Source organism: Hyperoodon ampullatus (assembly GCF_949752795.1).
Source record: "Hyperoodon ampullatus genome assembly, chromosome: 2".
NCBI lineage: Eukaryota > Metazoa > Chordata > Mammalia > Artiodactyla > Ziphiidae > Hyperoodon > Hyperoodon ampullatus.
Genome location: NC_136915.1, coordinates 84837351 through 84852059, shown reverse-complemented (window position 1 = coordinate 84852059; position 14709 = coordinate 84837351). Strand labels below are relative to the sequence as shown.

The 14709-nt window shown below is 44.5% G+C and overlaps 1 protein-coding gene across 1 annotated transcript in view; it reads right to left on the bottom strand.

The window, feature by feature from the left end:
- SLC44A3 (solute carrier family 44 member 3) overlaps window positions 1-14709 on the bottom strand; it is a gene marked incomplete at both ends in the record, with an annotated part of 90645 nt that overhangs the window by 57328 nt on the left and 18608 nt on the right. Inside the window, 3 exons of the mRNA XM_079727374.1 lie at window positions 3732-3856; window positions 5319-5408; window positions 7493-7653. Of these exons, the coding sequence (XP_079583500.1) occupies window positions 3732-3856; window positions 5319-5408; window positions 7493-7653 (376 nt within the window). The remainder of the gene's footprint in view (window positions 1-3731; window positions 3857-5318; window positions 5409-7492; window positions 7654-14709) is intronic.

Below are 14709 nucleotides of genomic sequence, written 5' to 3'. Positions count from 1 at the left end.
GGAACCGTCTATTTCTTTTTCCCTCCACAGCACCCAAGATGCTCAGAGAATGCTGAAGGACTGCAGAAGGTCAAGGGGACACAAGTATGAGGGAAGAGGACAGTGATCGTGCCTCAAAGCAACCTTCTGTGCCTCCTCCTCTGCTGGCTTTGGCCTCCCTGTATCATATTAAAGAAACAAACCTCCCTCTACCCTCACACCACGGTCCAGCCACCGTCATCTCTCATCTCCTTCACAGGCGAGCTTCTTCAAGTACTAGTGCACACTAGCCATCTGCACGTCCATGCCTGCACTCATCCTTCAGCTACTGTAAACCTCCAGACCCCAAGACTCTCCTGAAACTGCTCTCCCCAAGGTCACCTCATCTGACCTCCTGAATGTCAAATCCCAAGGAAACATTCCAGATCTTGCTTGACCTCAGTATGGCGTGTGAGTCTCTTGTCCCCTCCTCTTTTCCTAAAACTTTCTCCTTTGACTTCTGTGACTGCTCTTTCCTCTGGCTCTCCTTCTACTTCTTCAGTTGCTATTTCTTGGGATCCTTTGGGTGGTCTCTCCTACTCCTCTGTGGTTTTAGAATCCTTCTTAGATGCTGATAAACTTTAAATAAAAATCTCCAGGATCCAGTGGTTAGAACTCCACGCTTCCACTGCAGGGGGCACGGGTTCGATCCCTGGTTGGGGAACTAAGATCCTGAAGCCAGTTAAAAAAAAATTTCCAGCCTCACTTTTCTCTAGGTGCTGGATGAGTAAGCACTTCAGTTACTGACCAGGCGTTGGGTGTCCTACAGGGTTTCAAACTCAACTTGTCCTGAACCGAATTCATTATCTTCATACACAAACTTATTTCCTCTGTATTCCCTACTCCAGTGGCCCTAATTTTCCTGGACTCTCCAAGAAAAAATCAGGTTCCTCTCTTGCATGCTTCCATTTTATCCCATACTTACCCTACTGTAGCACTCAACATACTCTACTGTAGACGTTTATTGTCTGCATTTCACATTACATCAAGCTCCTTGAGGGCAGGGCCGTCTGTTATTGTCAAGGACTGGCACAGTCCCAGCGCACAGCACAATCTCAGTCACCTCAGACTCAGTTTCCCAATAGAGCTCTCAATCTATCCTCTCCTCTCTATTCCCACGTTGATGCCACAGCTCAAGTCTCAACGTCTCTCACCCAGACCCCAATAGCCTCCGCACTACCTTCTGCTTTTAATCCCCTTAGCCCCCTACCCCTGCCTCAATCCCTCCTCTAACCCAAGCTAAAGGGATCTTTGTAAAAGGTAGAGTCAAGGATATCATCTCCCTGCTCAAAATCCTTCAACATCTCCCCAAAGCTCCTGGATAAAGATCGAAATCATCATCACTGTAAATCAGGATCTTCCTGGCATGGTCCCTTCCTGCCGAGGGAACTTCCTGCAGGCTCCTCTCTTGTCTATGTGACCCCTCCCATGCTACTCCCTTGGCCTAAGATGCCCTTCCTCTTCCAGCTGGGCTTGGGCATTGCTGACCTCAGGGACCTCATAATCAAGTGGAGGAAAGTCAGAGGGCAGTGGGATAAACTGTGCAAAACTGCTCCTGGGGCTGGGAGCAGGGCCTCGTGCCATAGCTGTGGGGACTGGCCTGAGGAGACAGGGAAGATGCCCGGAGGAGACGGTAGGAATTTCCGTCTCTGTGTCCTAAATGCCTAGCACAACCAACAAGGAAGAGGGACATTTTTTGTTGTTGTCGTTTTTTACTAAAAATTTTAACGAGGCTAGCTCCTGAGTGGAACGGTAAAATGTGTGTGTTTAAATGTGTGTGTGTTTTTCAACTATATTTTATATAATATATATATATATATATATATATATATATATATATATATAAAATATAAAATGCTCCCCTCACGTTCAAAGTACACCAGGATATTGACCACAAGTGATGAGTTAACTCTAACCCATCACTTCCCCAGTCTCAAGGGAGATCAGCATTACCCACTGGGGATGGTGCTAGGGGCGCTGGCTGGGCGGGGTGGACAGCAGAGCTGACTCACCACAGGGATCAAGCCTCAACTTCACCCTTCTGGGCTCTAAGCTGCAAACTGCTGCACCTCAGCCTGTGCCCCTAGGCTGACACACTGAGGCGAGCATTCGATGCCATTCATCCCATTTTCTTCATCGCTGCTAGTGGTTTTATTGAAACCACTGAAATAATATTCCTAGGCAGCCCCCCTCATAGGCCGCCATCTCTCCCCGTGTACCACGTCATGGCGTTGCTAGCCCTGTAATTCATCTCATCGTGGGGTGTGTGTTACCTTTGTGTTTTGTCTTGCTAGGTCCATTGCTTAGTGCAGGGCCCTGGGCATAACAGGCGCTCAGTAAATGGTGATGGTGACAAAGAAGCTAGGGCTCTTATGAGAACAAGCTCATCAGCAGCCAGTCCTTGGTAGAGACTGAGCAGCAGTGACACGTGTGTTAAATGAATGGTGTGCGAGCCGTGGTGCGCTTCCTCACTCTGCTCTCACAGCCTGCCCCTTCCCTAGCCTTAAGCTTGGTGAAGAGCATTCCCCGGACCCTGGCATCCAGCGGCCATTAATGGTTCAGTGTGTGAAGACAAAGGGAGCCCTGTGGAGGGCTGGGGGTGGGGGAAGGGGAGAAGCAAGCTCTCCCGGCTCCCAGCCCTTCTCCTCCCTGCCCCTAGTGCCAACAGCCCAGCATGCGGCCTGGGGTGCAGGGGGGCGTTTATTCTCCAGCCTCCTGCACACGCCCTGGCTCAGCTACGGGCCTGGTCCCAGGACGAACCAGGAGCTTTGCTTTATGGGATACTTGCTCACTGAGATGCAGTTCAAGTGACAAACACAAACCTGACACCTCACTAGAAAGGAGAAAACGGGAAGCCTATACCAAATGTGAGAACCGAAGGATTCCCTTAGAGGAGAGAGCTGAGCTGGTGAGAGAATCTGCCCTTGCTAAAGATTTAATGGGTGTGTGGAAACCCCGGCTGCCGTGCCTCCGTGAAACGGTTAGCAAGCAACACACCAAAGGATGCCCGTGGGCCACCTGAAATCAGTTCCCGACCCTCTCCGGGGCCCTGTGATTCCAGAACTGCTATCAGCACCAGGGGAGGGGCCAGAACGATTTTCAGTTGCCAACCACCCTCCCCCAACAACCAGTATCTCCAGGCTCAATGCTCTCTGTTTGCCTGCTCTTAACTAGGGAATTCACCAAGGAGGCGACGGTTCTCTCAAACCAACTTAGCCTAGCAGCCGCACGTCTAGAAACAAAGGGCTCTCTGTGTTCAAGGGCAGTGCGAGTTGTCACAGCCTTGAGAGCAGAGCATCCACTGGCTAGAGGGGTGGCGACTCTCCGCAAACCAGGAAATGGGAACTGTTGTATGTCTGGCTCCCTCTCCGCGCTGCGGCGTCCCCCCTATAGCCGCCTGTGGGTGAAAGCGGTTCTACTGTGTTCAAGGGTAATGAGTCAGCAAGGGTAACGAACCGACCTCTGAGATGGCGGATGTGACTTGGAACGAAGTCAGAGAGTTTACTCATCTTTTTGAAGGCTGCAATGCATTCCTATGTAGGTATCTCAGATAAAGGCACTAGACATGTATGTACACTCACTACACTAACACGTATATACATTCTGCAGTGAAAGAAAAACAAGTGCTCGTTGTTTTTTGGTTAAAATCTAATTATTTGGATTTCAGAGTTCTGGCCGGCTACTTGATCTACTGCTGGAAGGGTGCTTCTTACCGTGATAACTGTAGACACAACAGCAAACCCCAGCAAACACTTCATATTCTCCCTTTCTGTGTCCAATTCTGTGCTGAGGTCATTAGTATAGTCATAATACAGCCACCATAAGACACCACAGACAACTGGAAAGCAAAACACCAGCAGAACTCAGCGCGCATGCCATGAAGTAAGCACCCGCCCCTCCCTTCACACCAGGCGGCCCTGCTCAGGCAGTGGGTCCCAAATCCCTGGGGCTTTGCAGGCAATGACCAGCCCTCTGAAGCAGCTGGATGAGGCCAGCTGAGGACCTGCCAGACCTGGGGTGGCTGCCTGTCTCTGGGAGATGCAGGGAGGTGACTCAGGAACACATATGTGTCCTGTCAGCCTAGCCCATGGGTGGGGCTGGGTGTGAGCAGGGAGGAAACTACACCAATGGGATGGTGAGAGGAACAATATTAGAGTCTAAAGTCTAAAATTTCCAAATGAGCTCTGCGGGTGACAACTCCAGGGGCAGCCTGGATATTGGATTGGCACCTACAAAACTGGGCGGATGCCCCGACATTGCAAATGCTCTGCATTCAGGTACTAAGTGCCACCTGCACCACATCCACAGTGATGACAGGGAGGTCACAGTCGTCTTTACTAGCCGTAGGTGGGGAAGGCACCCTCACAAGCCATAGTGCGTGTCCTCCAGCACCTGCACGCTGGGCACCTGTGATCTGCAGAACTGATTGTTTAGGGAATGAAACACCTACGGTCATGCCAATTATTTATTTATTTGGTCATGCTAATTATTAAAAATTAAAATATCCTATACTTGCTCAGAAACAGCTGCTGCCTTGAGCTCCCTGCATGCCTCTGCCCCTCGGCCCTTCTTCCCCGACAACTTCTGGATGGATCTAGGATCCAGCACTGAAAAGGAAAACAGTGGGTACCGGGCAGGGTCTCCGGGACCCTGCCCCAGCTCAGGGCCTGCGTCTCTTCAGATTGGCCGGAGCCTTTTCATGACAATGTGGGTACCCACGTGTCAATGGGTGATGTGAAAATTCAGAAGACATCCTTTAAAGCAATGGTCCCCAACCTTTTTGGTACCAGGGACCGGTTTTGTGGAAGACACTTTTTCCACGCACAGGGTGGGAGGTGGGGAGATGGTTCAGGCCATAATGTGAGCGATGGGGGTGGGGGAGGAGAGTGGCAGATGAAGCTTCGCTCAATCACCTCCTGCTATGCAGCCCGGTTCCTAACAGGCCTCGGACCGGGGGTTGGGGACCTCTGCTTTAAAGGGCTTCCAACAGGCACTGGAACTGACTTTTAATGGTGTGGAAACCAGTACCACTCACCTGTCCGGCTCATCTGAGAGGCGGCACAGTGCAGGAGAGACAGAAGGCTGGGCAGGAACTTTGCTGTGATCTGTGACACAGAAGCAATCCTGTGGTCCTCCCTGTCCTCTCTGGGTCTGAGCCTCCTCATATGTATCATGAGGGAGTTGGACGAGAGACTCTCTAAGACCCCGTGTAGCTCAGAAATGCCAGCTTTTAAGTTCTACACTTAATGGTAAGGCTTTTCATTTAATCAAGAAGTAATCAATCAAGTGGAAATACTTACACAGCAATCCCAAAACAATCAGTGCAATGAAAATGTGAACCAGAAGGGTGGTGATGAATCGGAAGGTGAACATCATGGCCAAAGACAAGGCTAGAAAATTAAGCAAAACGTATCAATTCTAACAACCATCAAGGCATGAGGGGGATGATGATGGGGCTGGAATGCCTAAACCTTCCAAAAGAGTGAGGGCTGAGGACTTCCTTCAATCTCTAAATATCTTGGACATCTACCAAACAAAAAAACAAGACACACCCAGGCCCCTCTCTGAAGCATACACAAGTTAGGTCTGTGACAGTGCCACTTCCTGAAAGTGTTAGCACTCTTCTTGAATTAAAAAAAATTTCTTTTAAAGCAGGTATTATTCCCCAAAACCCTAAACTTTCTTTTAAGTCCAAATGAACCATCTAAAATTTTTTATCAAACTTAACTTTTTTGATTTCATAACTTATCTAAAGTTCTAATTTTGTGTTCTCAGATGCTCTCATTAAATATGAAAGATGAATGCCTTTAAAAATGAAAAATGGGGGCTTCCCTGGTGGCGCAGTGGTTGGGGGTCCGCCTGCCGATGCGGGGGACACGGGTTCGTGCCCCGGTCCGGGAGGATCCCACGTGCCGCGGAGCGGCTGGGCCCGTGAGCCATGGCCGCTGGGCCTGCGCGTCCGGAGCCTGCGCTCCGCAACGGGAGAGGCCGCAGCGGTGAGAGGCCCGCGTACTGCAAAAAAAAAAAAAAAAAAAAAAAAAAAAAAAAGAAAAATGGGGGCTTCCCTGGTGGCGCAGTGGTTGAGAGTCCGCCTGCCAATGCAGGGGACGTGGGTTCGTGCCCCGGTCCGGGAAGATCCCACATGCCGCGGAGCGGCTGGGCCCGTGAGCCACGGCCACTGAGCCTGCGCCTCTGGAGCCTGTGCTCCGCAACGGGAGAGGCCACGGCAGTGAGAGGCCCGCGTACCGCAATAAAAATAAAAAAAAAAATTTAAGATTATAAGATGTATGTATAAAAATCTGCACATCAGTTTCCAATTGGGGGTTTTTAAGCCTATGAATTTATTCTAAGTACTTCAGTGAATTTATAAATACTATACTACTTTTTTTTCTAAACAAGAATTCAAGATTACATATAGATATTTGGGTGTAGTGGTTAAGAACATGGGTTTAGAATCAGATAGGTCTGGGCTGAGTCTCAGCTCTGCACCTCTGCTTGGCCAAGCCCCAGACCTCTCGAAGCCTCAGCTTCTCCTACAAACAGTGATAGGGTTCTGATGAGGTTTAAGATGTTAACAGCAAGCTCGATGTCTGACACACCTGGGTCATAAGAAGTCTGGAAGTTACATAATGGTGGCTAGCTAAGCATCCCCAAGCATTCAGGAATTAGTAACCTTTGGGTAATGAAATTATGGAAAACTCAATTTGTAAACTGGCAAAATTATGTTAGTGGCTGATCAAAGAGCTGCTTTCAACCTTCCAAGGTTGGGAGGCAGCCGCTGTAAATAACGGGGTAAATAAGAGGCCACTACTATTGCCTACAGCAGCAGAGAGCACTAATTCGTTCAAAGAGAAGGTTGACTCTTAAAGGGGCTCATCGAGCTGAAATAGCAAATGGGAAGTCAAATGGTCACGAGTGCCTGGGGGGCTGCTTCCAGAAAGGCCGGGAAAAGGCATGATCTGGCTCAAGACCTTGACCCTCCTACAACCCAGCAGGCCTGTTCCTAGGAGGAGCTGGATACATCAGGCCAATGCCCTCTGATGCTATTTAACATGATGCACACACCTCCTTCCCTTGCTCACCAAGCAGCCTTGTGATCGGGCTCGCCTAGGGGAAGAGGGCACATGGGCCAGAGGACATGCATTCCTGGTACTTATCATGGCCAGTTCACAAAGTGGCAATCTGCTCTGCACATCCATCCTTATGCAGAGCTGAGGGGCAGGCCCTGGAACGTGGTCCCTCTCTAAGGCAGCCCCACCTAGTGAGGCCTCGGGCCAGACAGCCAGCTGGCGTTCCTCCAGTCTTACTGCCCCCTGCTCCACTTGAAGCTGAAACCCTGAAAATAACTACAAAGCAAATATATGAAGTGAAGTTTTAGATTTAAGTCAAGAGGCTAATTTCCATTGTACAACATACATAAGTGCTAGAAACTTTGGTATAAATAGTCACTGACATAAAATTAATTGAAAATTACCGAAGGCGAGGACACAGAGACCGAGGATTGTGTCTCTTCCTGACATTATTCCACTTAGAATTCGATGGAGGGCATCAACATCATTGATCAAAACAGATGCAAACAGGGAATAACACTCAGGCGTTTGAGGGATGCATCGATTAAACAAGGGAAAAGACTTGCTAAAAAATAAAAGAATAAGTGGCAAAGATGTTTACTTAATTACTTATCTTAAAAAAAGATGTGTATTTAAAATTCTCAGCAACCAAAATGTATAAGATCTAAAAAGAAGTTTAACATCTTGTTTGCAGTCTACACTTTACAAAGCCAGGCATCTGTGCTGCCACAGTGTTCAGCTGATGCCTGGATGGGAAACTGATTATGGAGACCCATAGACACCAGAAACCTAATCTTGGGGAGTGACATTGCTGACTCTCATGTCTTGGCCATTCCTGGATAACAAACTACCAACTCCAACACAAGAATCACATTTCTTTTAGGAACTGTTAGAGATAAGGACTGGCTCAATCAAATGCTGTACTAATGAAACCACCAGCTTTATTTCTATCCTCTTTAAGAAGACGTAAAAGCCTTGAGAGTTTTCTTACAAACAGAGTGAGTGCTTAATAAATGAGTGATAAATGTATGAATGAAGCTGTGGTTGATAACTGCCTTGGGTAGATGAGAAAGCTGACCTCTTTTGGGGCCCTTCCTGAAATGGAAAAATGCCCAGGAATGTTCATCCTAATGAATCTTAATGAGGCCACACATACCTTCACAGCATCCTGCTCTTCTTTCCTTCTGTGGGCCCCAAACAGTGGAAATAATCCTGACCCAAGAAGTGCCAAATTATCTGACAAGTTGCTAAAACTGGGCAGTCACCAGCATCGCATTGCCATGAAGGCAAAATGGCTTCTGAAACCCCAGTGAAGCTCAACACAGAACATACAGAAGGATCTTTCTCAGGAGTCACAACAGTTTATAAGAGTTCCCGAGTTACTGAATGGTGATTTAAGAGAAGAGTAATACAACCGAGCCGTTGTTTTTTTTAAATTAAAAATTTTGCAAGTGTGATACATTCACACAGCTCAGATTCCAAAAGGTGCAATAGGATAAACTGTGAGAGACTGCACTTTCTTCTCCTTGAGCCACGGAAATACCTTTCCTCACAGGCGACTGTTGTTTTGGTTTCCTGTATATCATTCTAGAGACATTTTTAGCATACACGAACATAATAGGAAATTTAAATAGGAGTCTGATGCTGAGGCTCAAAGATAATAAAAATTATATCCCCAAATGAGATGCCAGACCCCACCAAGCAGGGCTTGTCAAAAGGGAGGTAGGAGAAAACTGGTTATTCTCTTAAATCCTTCACCCACACTGAATGTAAGAGTGTTGGAAGCTGGAGATTAGAAGAGCATTTTATAAAATAAACTTTTAATTTTGGAATAACTTTAGTGTTACTGAAAAATTGCAAACATGGTACAGAGAGTTTCCATGTACCTTCACTCGCCTCCACCTAATGTTAACATCTGCCATAGCCACAGTACATTTGTGAAAATTAAGACATCAACATTGGTGCTACACTATTAACTAAACCACAGTCTTTATTTGGAAGTCACCATTTTCCACCAATTCCTTTTTCTGTTCCGGGATACCACACTGCATTTATTTGTTGTGTCTCTCTTGGTCTGTGACAGTTTCTTAGTTTTTCCCTATTTCTCATAACCTTGACACTTTTGAAGGTTCATGGTCAGGTATTTTATAAAATGTCCTTCAAGCTATAGAATGACCCTCACATTTTCTCATGATTAGGCTGCAGTTATGGGTTTATAGGAAGAAAACCACAGAGGCGAAGAGCTATTCTCAGAGGATCACATCAGGGGACACGACAGCAACATGACACCACTGCTGAAGTTGCCCGAAATCACTTGGTTAAGGTGGTTGGTACCTGCCAGTTTTCTCCACTGGAATGTGACTATTTTTCTCTTTCTACACTCTGTTCTTCAGAAGTGATTCACTAAATCCAGCCTGCTCTCAAGAAGAGGGAAATTAAGTTCCACCTCCTGGAGGAGGAATATCTACACACATTATCTGAGATCCTCTGTAAAGATTTATCCCCTTTCTCCCATTTATTTATTTACTTAATCAGTCATTTATTTATATAAGTATGGACTCATGGATATTTACTTTATCATCAACCCTAGCACGTAGCTTCAAAATTGCTAAATAGTACCCTGTGAGAAACAAATTTACCAACTAGAGCACAGTGTTTATGTACAGTATTTTAAATTTTTTGGGTTTTTTTTTTTTTTTTTGGCTTTAGCTTACAGTACGTAGTCACAGGGTTATTTCCCAAAGTTACTTAGGCCAGCTCCTTTTCTCTCTACCCCCTTCAGTTAGGTTATGTCATACATTTATAATAAGTTAAATTCGTTTGTTGTAGTCTACATTTTATCCTGAGATCTCCTGATACCTTGGTTGATTGTATTTTTTATCTGGCTACAGTTGACTGTGTACAGGTGTTGGCAAGTGCATAGACTCATGTACAAGAGCAATTCTAAAGAGATGTTTTTGTTTTTGTTTTGAGAGAGAGAACTGCCATGTGAATCTACCGCTGTCCCTTAGGGTAAGGGATACTACTCCTAAGTCAGATGAGAAGTGTTTCCTGGAAAACTCAGAGGCTTTACAGACCTTAACCTGTGGGTTAAGGTCTGAGCCCTGAGAACGGGGTGGGGCTGGTGTCCAGGACGGCTACATGGATGACTGTGGGGACCTTAGTGGAAAGAAGCTGTGGGTAGCTGCTCAGTGCCTCGGGAAAGGGGAAGGAAGGCCCGACCAGAGGAATGGGGAAATGATCAGCCAGAGCAGAGATGCACTCGACCATGTAAGGGGCACTGCTGGTGAGAAAGCCCATTGGTGGAACTTTCCAAATAACCCGAAAAGTGCTTCATGGAGAAAGCTGGCTGGAACATCTCCCAGACCCAGAAGACTCATCCTAGAATCAGTACTAGTCAAGTAAAAATGCTCCTGGCTCCTTCTGTCTTCTCTTCACTTTTGGTGTGCCAGCCCCAAGAGTCAGAAGCCCATTTTAGCAAGCTGGGAAAGGAAGGGGTGAGGAAGCAGGAGAGGAGAGAGAAGCAGAGGATTGCACATCTCCTGACCCAAGCCGTCCCCCTGCTCCTGACCCAACCTGGGGGACGGAGAAACTTCAACTTCTGGTCAAGTCTGAAGTCTGTCACACTGCGCTGAACATTTTAATTCCTGAATTGAAAGTGTCTTTTACCACTTAAAGTGACTGAGTCCTTACTACCTAAAAGTAACCAGAGAAGTCTTGGGAACTGTGTTTTCATTCAGGGGCAGAGAAAAAACTAGTCTGGCTGAATAAATTTAAAGAGACAGAGAAACAAAACTAGAGTAGCTTTCTAACTACATCCTATAGGTTATATTTGATGTAATGATTATACAAGCAAATATACACACACACGTATATATACTTATATGTATATAAATACATAAGTCACACTTATGATATTTCCTTTTTATGGAAAAGGTGATACACTGCATACTGCTTTATAGTTTGCTTTGTTTTTTTTAACTTAATACATCTTGTAGCTCTGCTCATATTAGAATATAAGAGATTCCTCTTATTTTTACTGAGGTAAAATTTACATATAGTGAAATGTACAGATCTTAAACATACAGTTACAAATACACCAGCCCTTTCAAGGTGCAGAACAGCTTTCTTACCCCAGAAAGTTCCCTCATGCCCCCTTCCAATCAATCTCCATGCCTTTACAGGCACTATTAGTCTGATTTCTATAACTAAACATTAGTTTTGACTCTTGCCTAATCCCATTTAAATGGAATCACATAGTATGCACTCTTCTGTGTCCAGCTTCTTACACTCAGCTGTCACATGTATCAGCAGATCATTCCTTTAACTGCTGAGTACTATTCCACTGTATGAATATACTACCACTTGTTTGTCTAGTCTCCTGTTGATTGCCATTTGAGTTGTTTACAGTTTTGAGCTATTAAAAGTAAAGCTGCTATCAAGGACCTACTGTATAGCACAGGGAACTATATTCAATATCTTGTAATAACCTATAATGGAAACCTGAAAAATAATATATTTATATACATACATATATAGTGTGTGTAACTGAATCACTTTGCTGTATACCTGAAACACTGTAAATCAGCTATACTTCAGTTTAAAAAAGATGCATCATCATCACCATCATAATTTTTAAAAAGCTGCTAGCAACATTCGTATATGTCTTTTTAGGGACATACATTTTCATTTCTCCAAGTAACTACCTAGAAGTGGAATTGTTGGGTCATATGGAAAGTGTATTTTATACACTTAGCTTTATAAGAAGCACCAAACTTTTTCCAAAGTGGCTGCAGCATTTATATCCCACCAGCAATGGCTGAGACGTTCCACCTCCTCACCAGCACTTGATATGGTTCACCTTTAAAATGGGGGCCCTTCTAGTAAGCACGTAGTGGTATCTCATGGTATTTTCAATTTGCATTTTCCTGATGGCTAACAATACTAAGGATCTTTTTATGTACCTATTGGCTCTTTGTTTATCTTCTTTTGAAAAGTGTCTGTTCAAGTCTTTTGCCTGGTTTTATTGGGTTGTTTGACTTTTTGTTATTGATTTAAAGTAGGGATCAGCCAAATTCAGCCCACCATCTGTTTTTGTACACGAAGCTTTATTGGAGCACAACACAATCCATTTCTTTATGCATTTTCTATGGCTGCCCTTGCCCTGCACTGGCAGAGTTAAGTACTAGTGCCTACTGAGATGATAATGTCCACAAAGCCTAAAATACCTACTATATGGCCCTTTAAAGAAAAAGATTGCAGATGCTGATTTAAAGAAATTATTTATATACATATTCTGGATGTAAGCATTTGTCATATATACATACTGTGAATATTTTCTCCAAGACTGTTGCTTGTTTTTTTGTTTGTTTGTTTTGCATTTTCTTAATGGTATCTTTAGAGGAATAGAAGTTTTTAATTTTGATGAAGTCCAATGTATCATTTTTTTCTTTTATGTATAGTGCTTTGTGTGCCCTCTCAAATTTTTGCCTACTTCAAGGTGGCAAAGATATTCTTCTCTTTTTATTCTAGAAGCTTTATAGTTTTAGCTTCTTAGGTTTAGGTCTAGGATCTATCTAAAATTAGTTTTTGTGTGTGGTATAAGGTAAGAGTCCTCAATCAAAATGACCAAGTCATTTTCCCCCATGTCTTTCTACTTATTTTAGCACCATTTGTTGAAAAGCCTTCTTCTCCCTATAAAATTGCCTTGCCTCTTTCATTAAGAATCAATTGGCCATGTATATGTTACTCTATTTCTGGGCTCTCTATTCTGATCCACTTATCTGTCTATCCTCATTCCAATGCCACACGGCCTTAATCACTGTAATTTTATAATAACTTTTGAAATCAGGTGTTATGAGCTCTCTAACTTGGTTCTTCTTCAAGTTTTTTTTTTGTGTGTGTGTGAACCTATGTCTTTATCATTTTCTATATTTTTTAGAATAAACTTGTCAATTTCTACAAAAATTATATTGGGGCACTGTGTTGAATCTATAGAACAATTTAGGGAGAAGAGACATCCTAACAATATTAAAACTTCCAATTCATGAATTAGGTATATTTCTCTACTTATTTAGGTGTTCTTTAATTTCTCTCAGCAATGTCTTATCAAAGTTTTCAGTTGAGGGCTTACATGTCTTCTGTTAAATATATTCCTAGTTATTCTATACATTTTTGATAGTGCTGAAGATGGACTTCAAAATTATTTCCTAATCGTTTGCTGCTAATACATAGAAATGTAACTTGACTTTGTAGTTTGAAGATTTGCTAAATTCACTAAGTAATTATTTTGTAGATTCCTTTGGATTTTCTATGTAAACAATTAGGTCATCTATTAATAAAGATGGTTTCGCCTCTTCCAATCTATTTTTTTCCCTTACTTTATTGCAATTCCTAGGACCTCTATTACAGTGGTGAGTAGAAGTGGTAAGAACATATATCCTTGCCTTGTTTCTAATTTTAGGTGGAAAGCATTTTATAGTTCACCATTATGTATAATATTAACTATAGATTTCTCATAGATGCCCTTTATCAGACTGAGAAAGTTCTCAGCTATTCCCAGCTTGCTAGTCTCTTATTTAAAAAAAAGAGCTAAATAGTGTTACATTAAGTGATATACCATTATTTATTTAAGCAGGCCTCTATTGAAAGCCATTTAGATTGCTTTAACTATTTTGCTATCATAAACGCTGCAGTGAATAACCTTATACAAATGTCATTTCACACTGGTACATGTATACCTGAAGATTAAATTCCTAGAAGTAGAAATGCTTGATTAAAAAGCGATGAATGTAAGGAGGGGGATCAAGATGGCGGGGCAGGAGAATGTGGAGCTCACCTCCCCCAACAAACACATCAAAAATATATCTACATGTGGAGCAATTCTCATGGAAAACTAACTGGAAACCAGCAGAAGAACTCCTATACCACCAAGGCTACAAGAAAGATTTCTACATAACCAGTTAGGACAGAAAAGGCACTGGGTTGGGACCTGTGTCCCTGAGAAGCAAGCAGGTCAAGCCACAATCTGGGCATCCGAGTCCTGGTCTCCTGTGTGGAGAAGACAAGCCCCCTTTTCTGCTGGAAAATCTGCTGCGACAGACAGAAGGGCTAGAGAAGCCTAGACTCTGCTTGCAAGGAGTGTGTGACTGCTGTCTTGCTGACCGTCAGGGTGGAGAGAGCCATGCACGGGTGGCTGCTGCCTCGTCGCACTTCTTAATCAGAAGGGGCAAACACCCTGGCCCTGCTCACTCCACACCACAGCCTGCTGCGAGATCAGGGCAAAGGTTCAGTTTAGCTACGCAGAACCAGACCAGGTCACCTGGGGTGTGATCCAGGTGAAGCCACAGAGGCTATTGTGCATGGATGGGGCGAGTGGAGCCATAGTGGCCACTGTCAGGGTGAGCACAGGGAGGTGTCACAAGAGCACACAGAGGCTAAGGGCTGAATCTCGGGCAGACAGGCCCTGGGAATTCATCTAGCTACACAGACACAGCCCAGAGGGCTTGGAATGCAGTCCGGGTGGGACAGTGATGGCCACTGTCAGTGCATTCAGGAGTAGCAGAGTATCTCCCAGTGACAGCACCCCAGCTAAGCCCACTTCACACCACAGCTTAGCCCT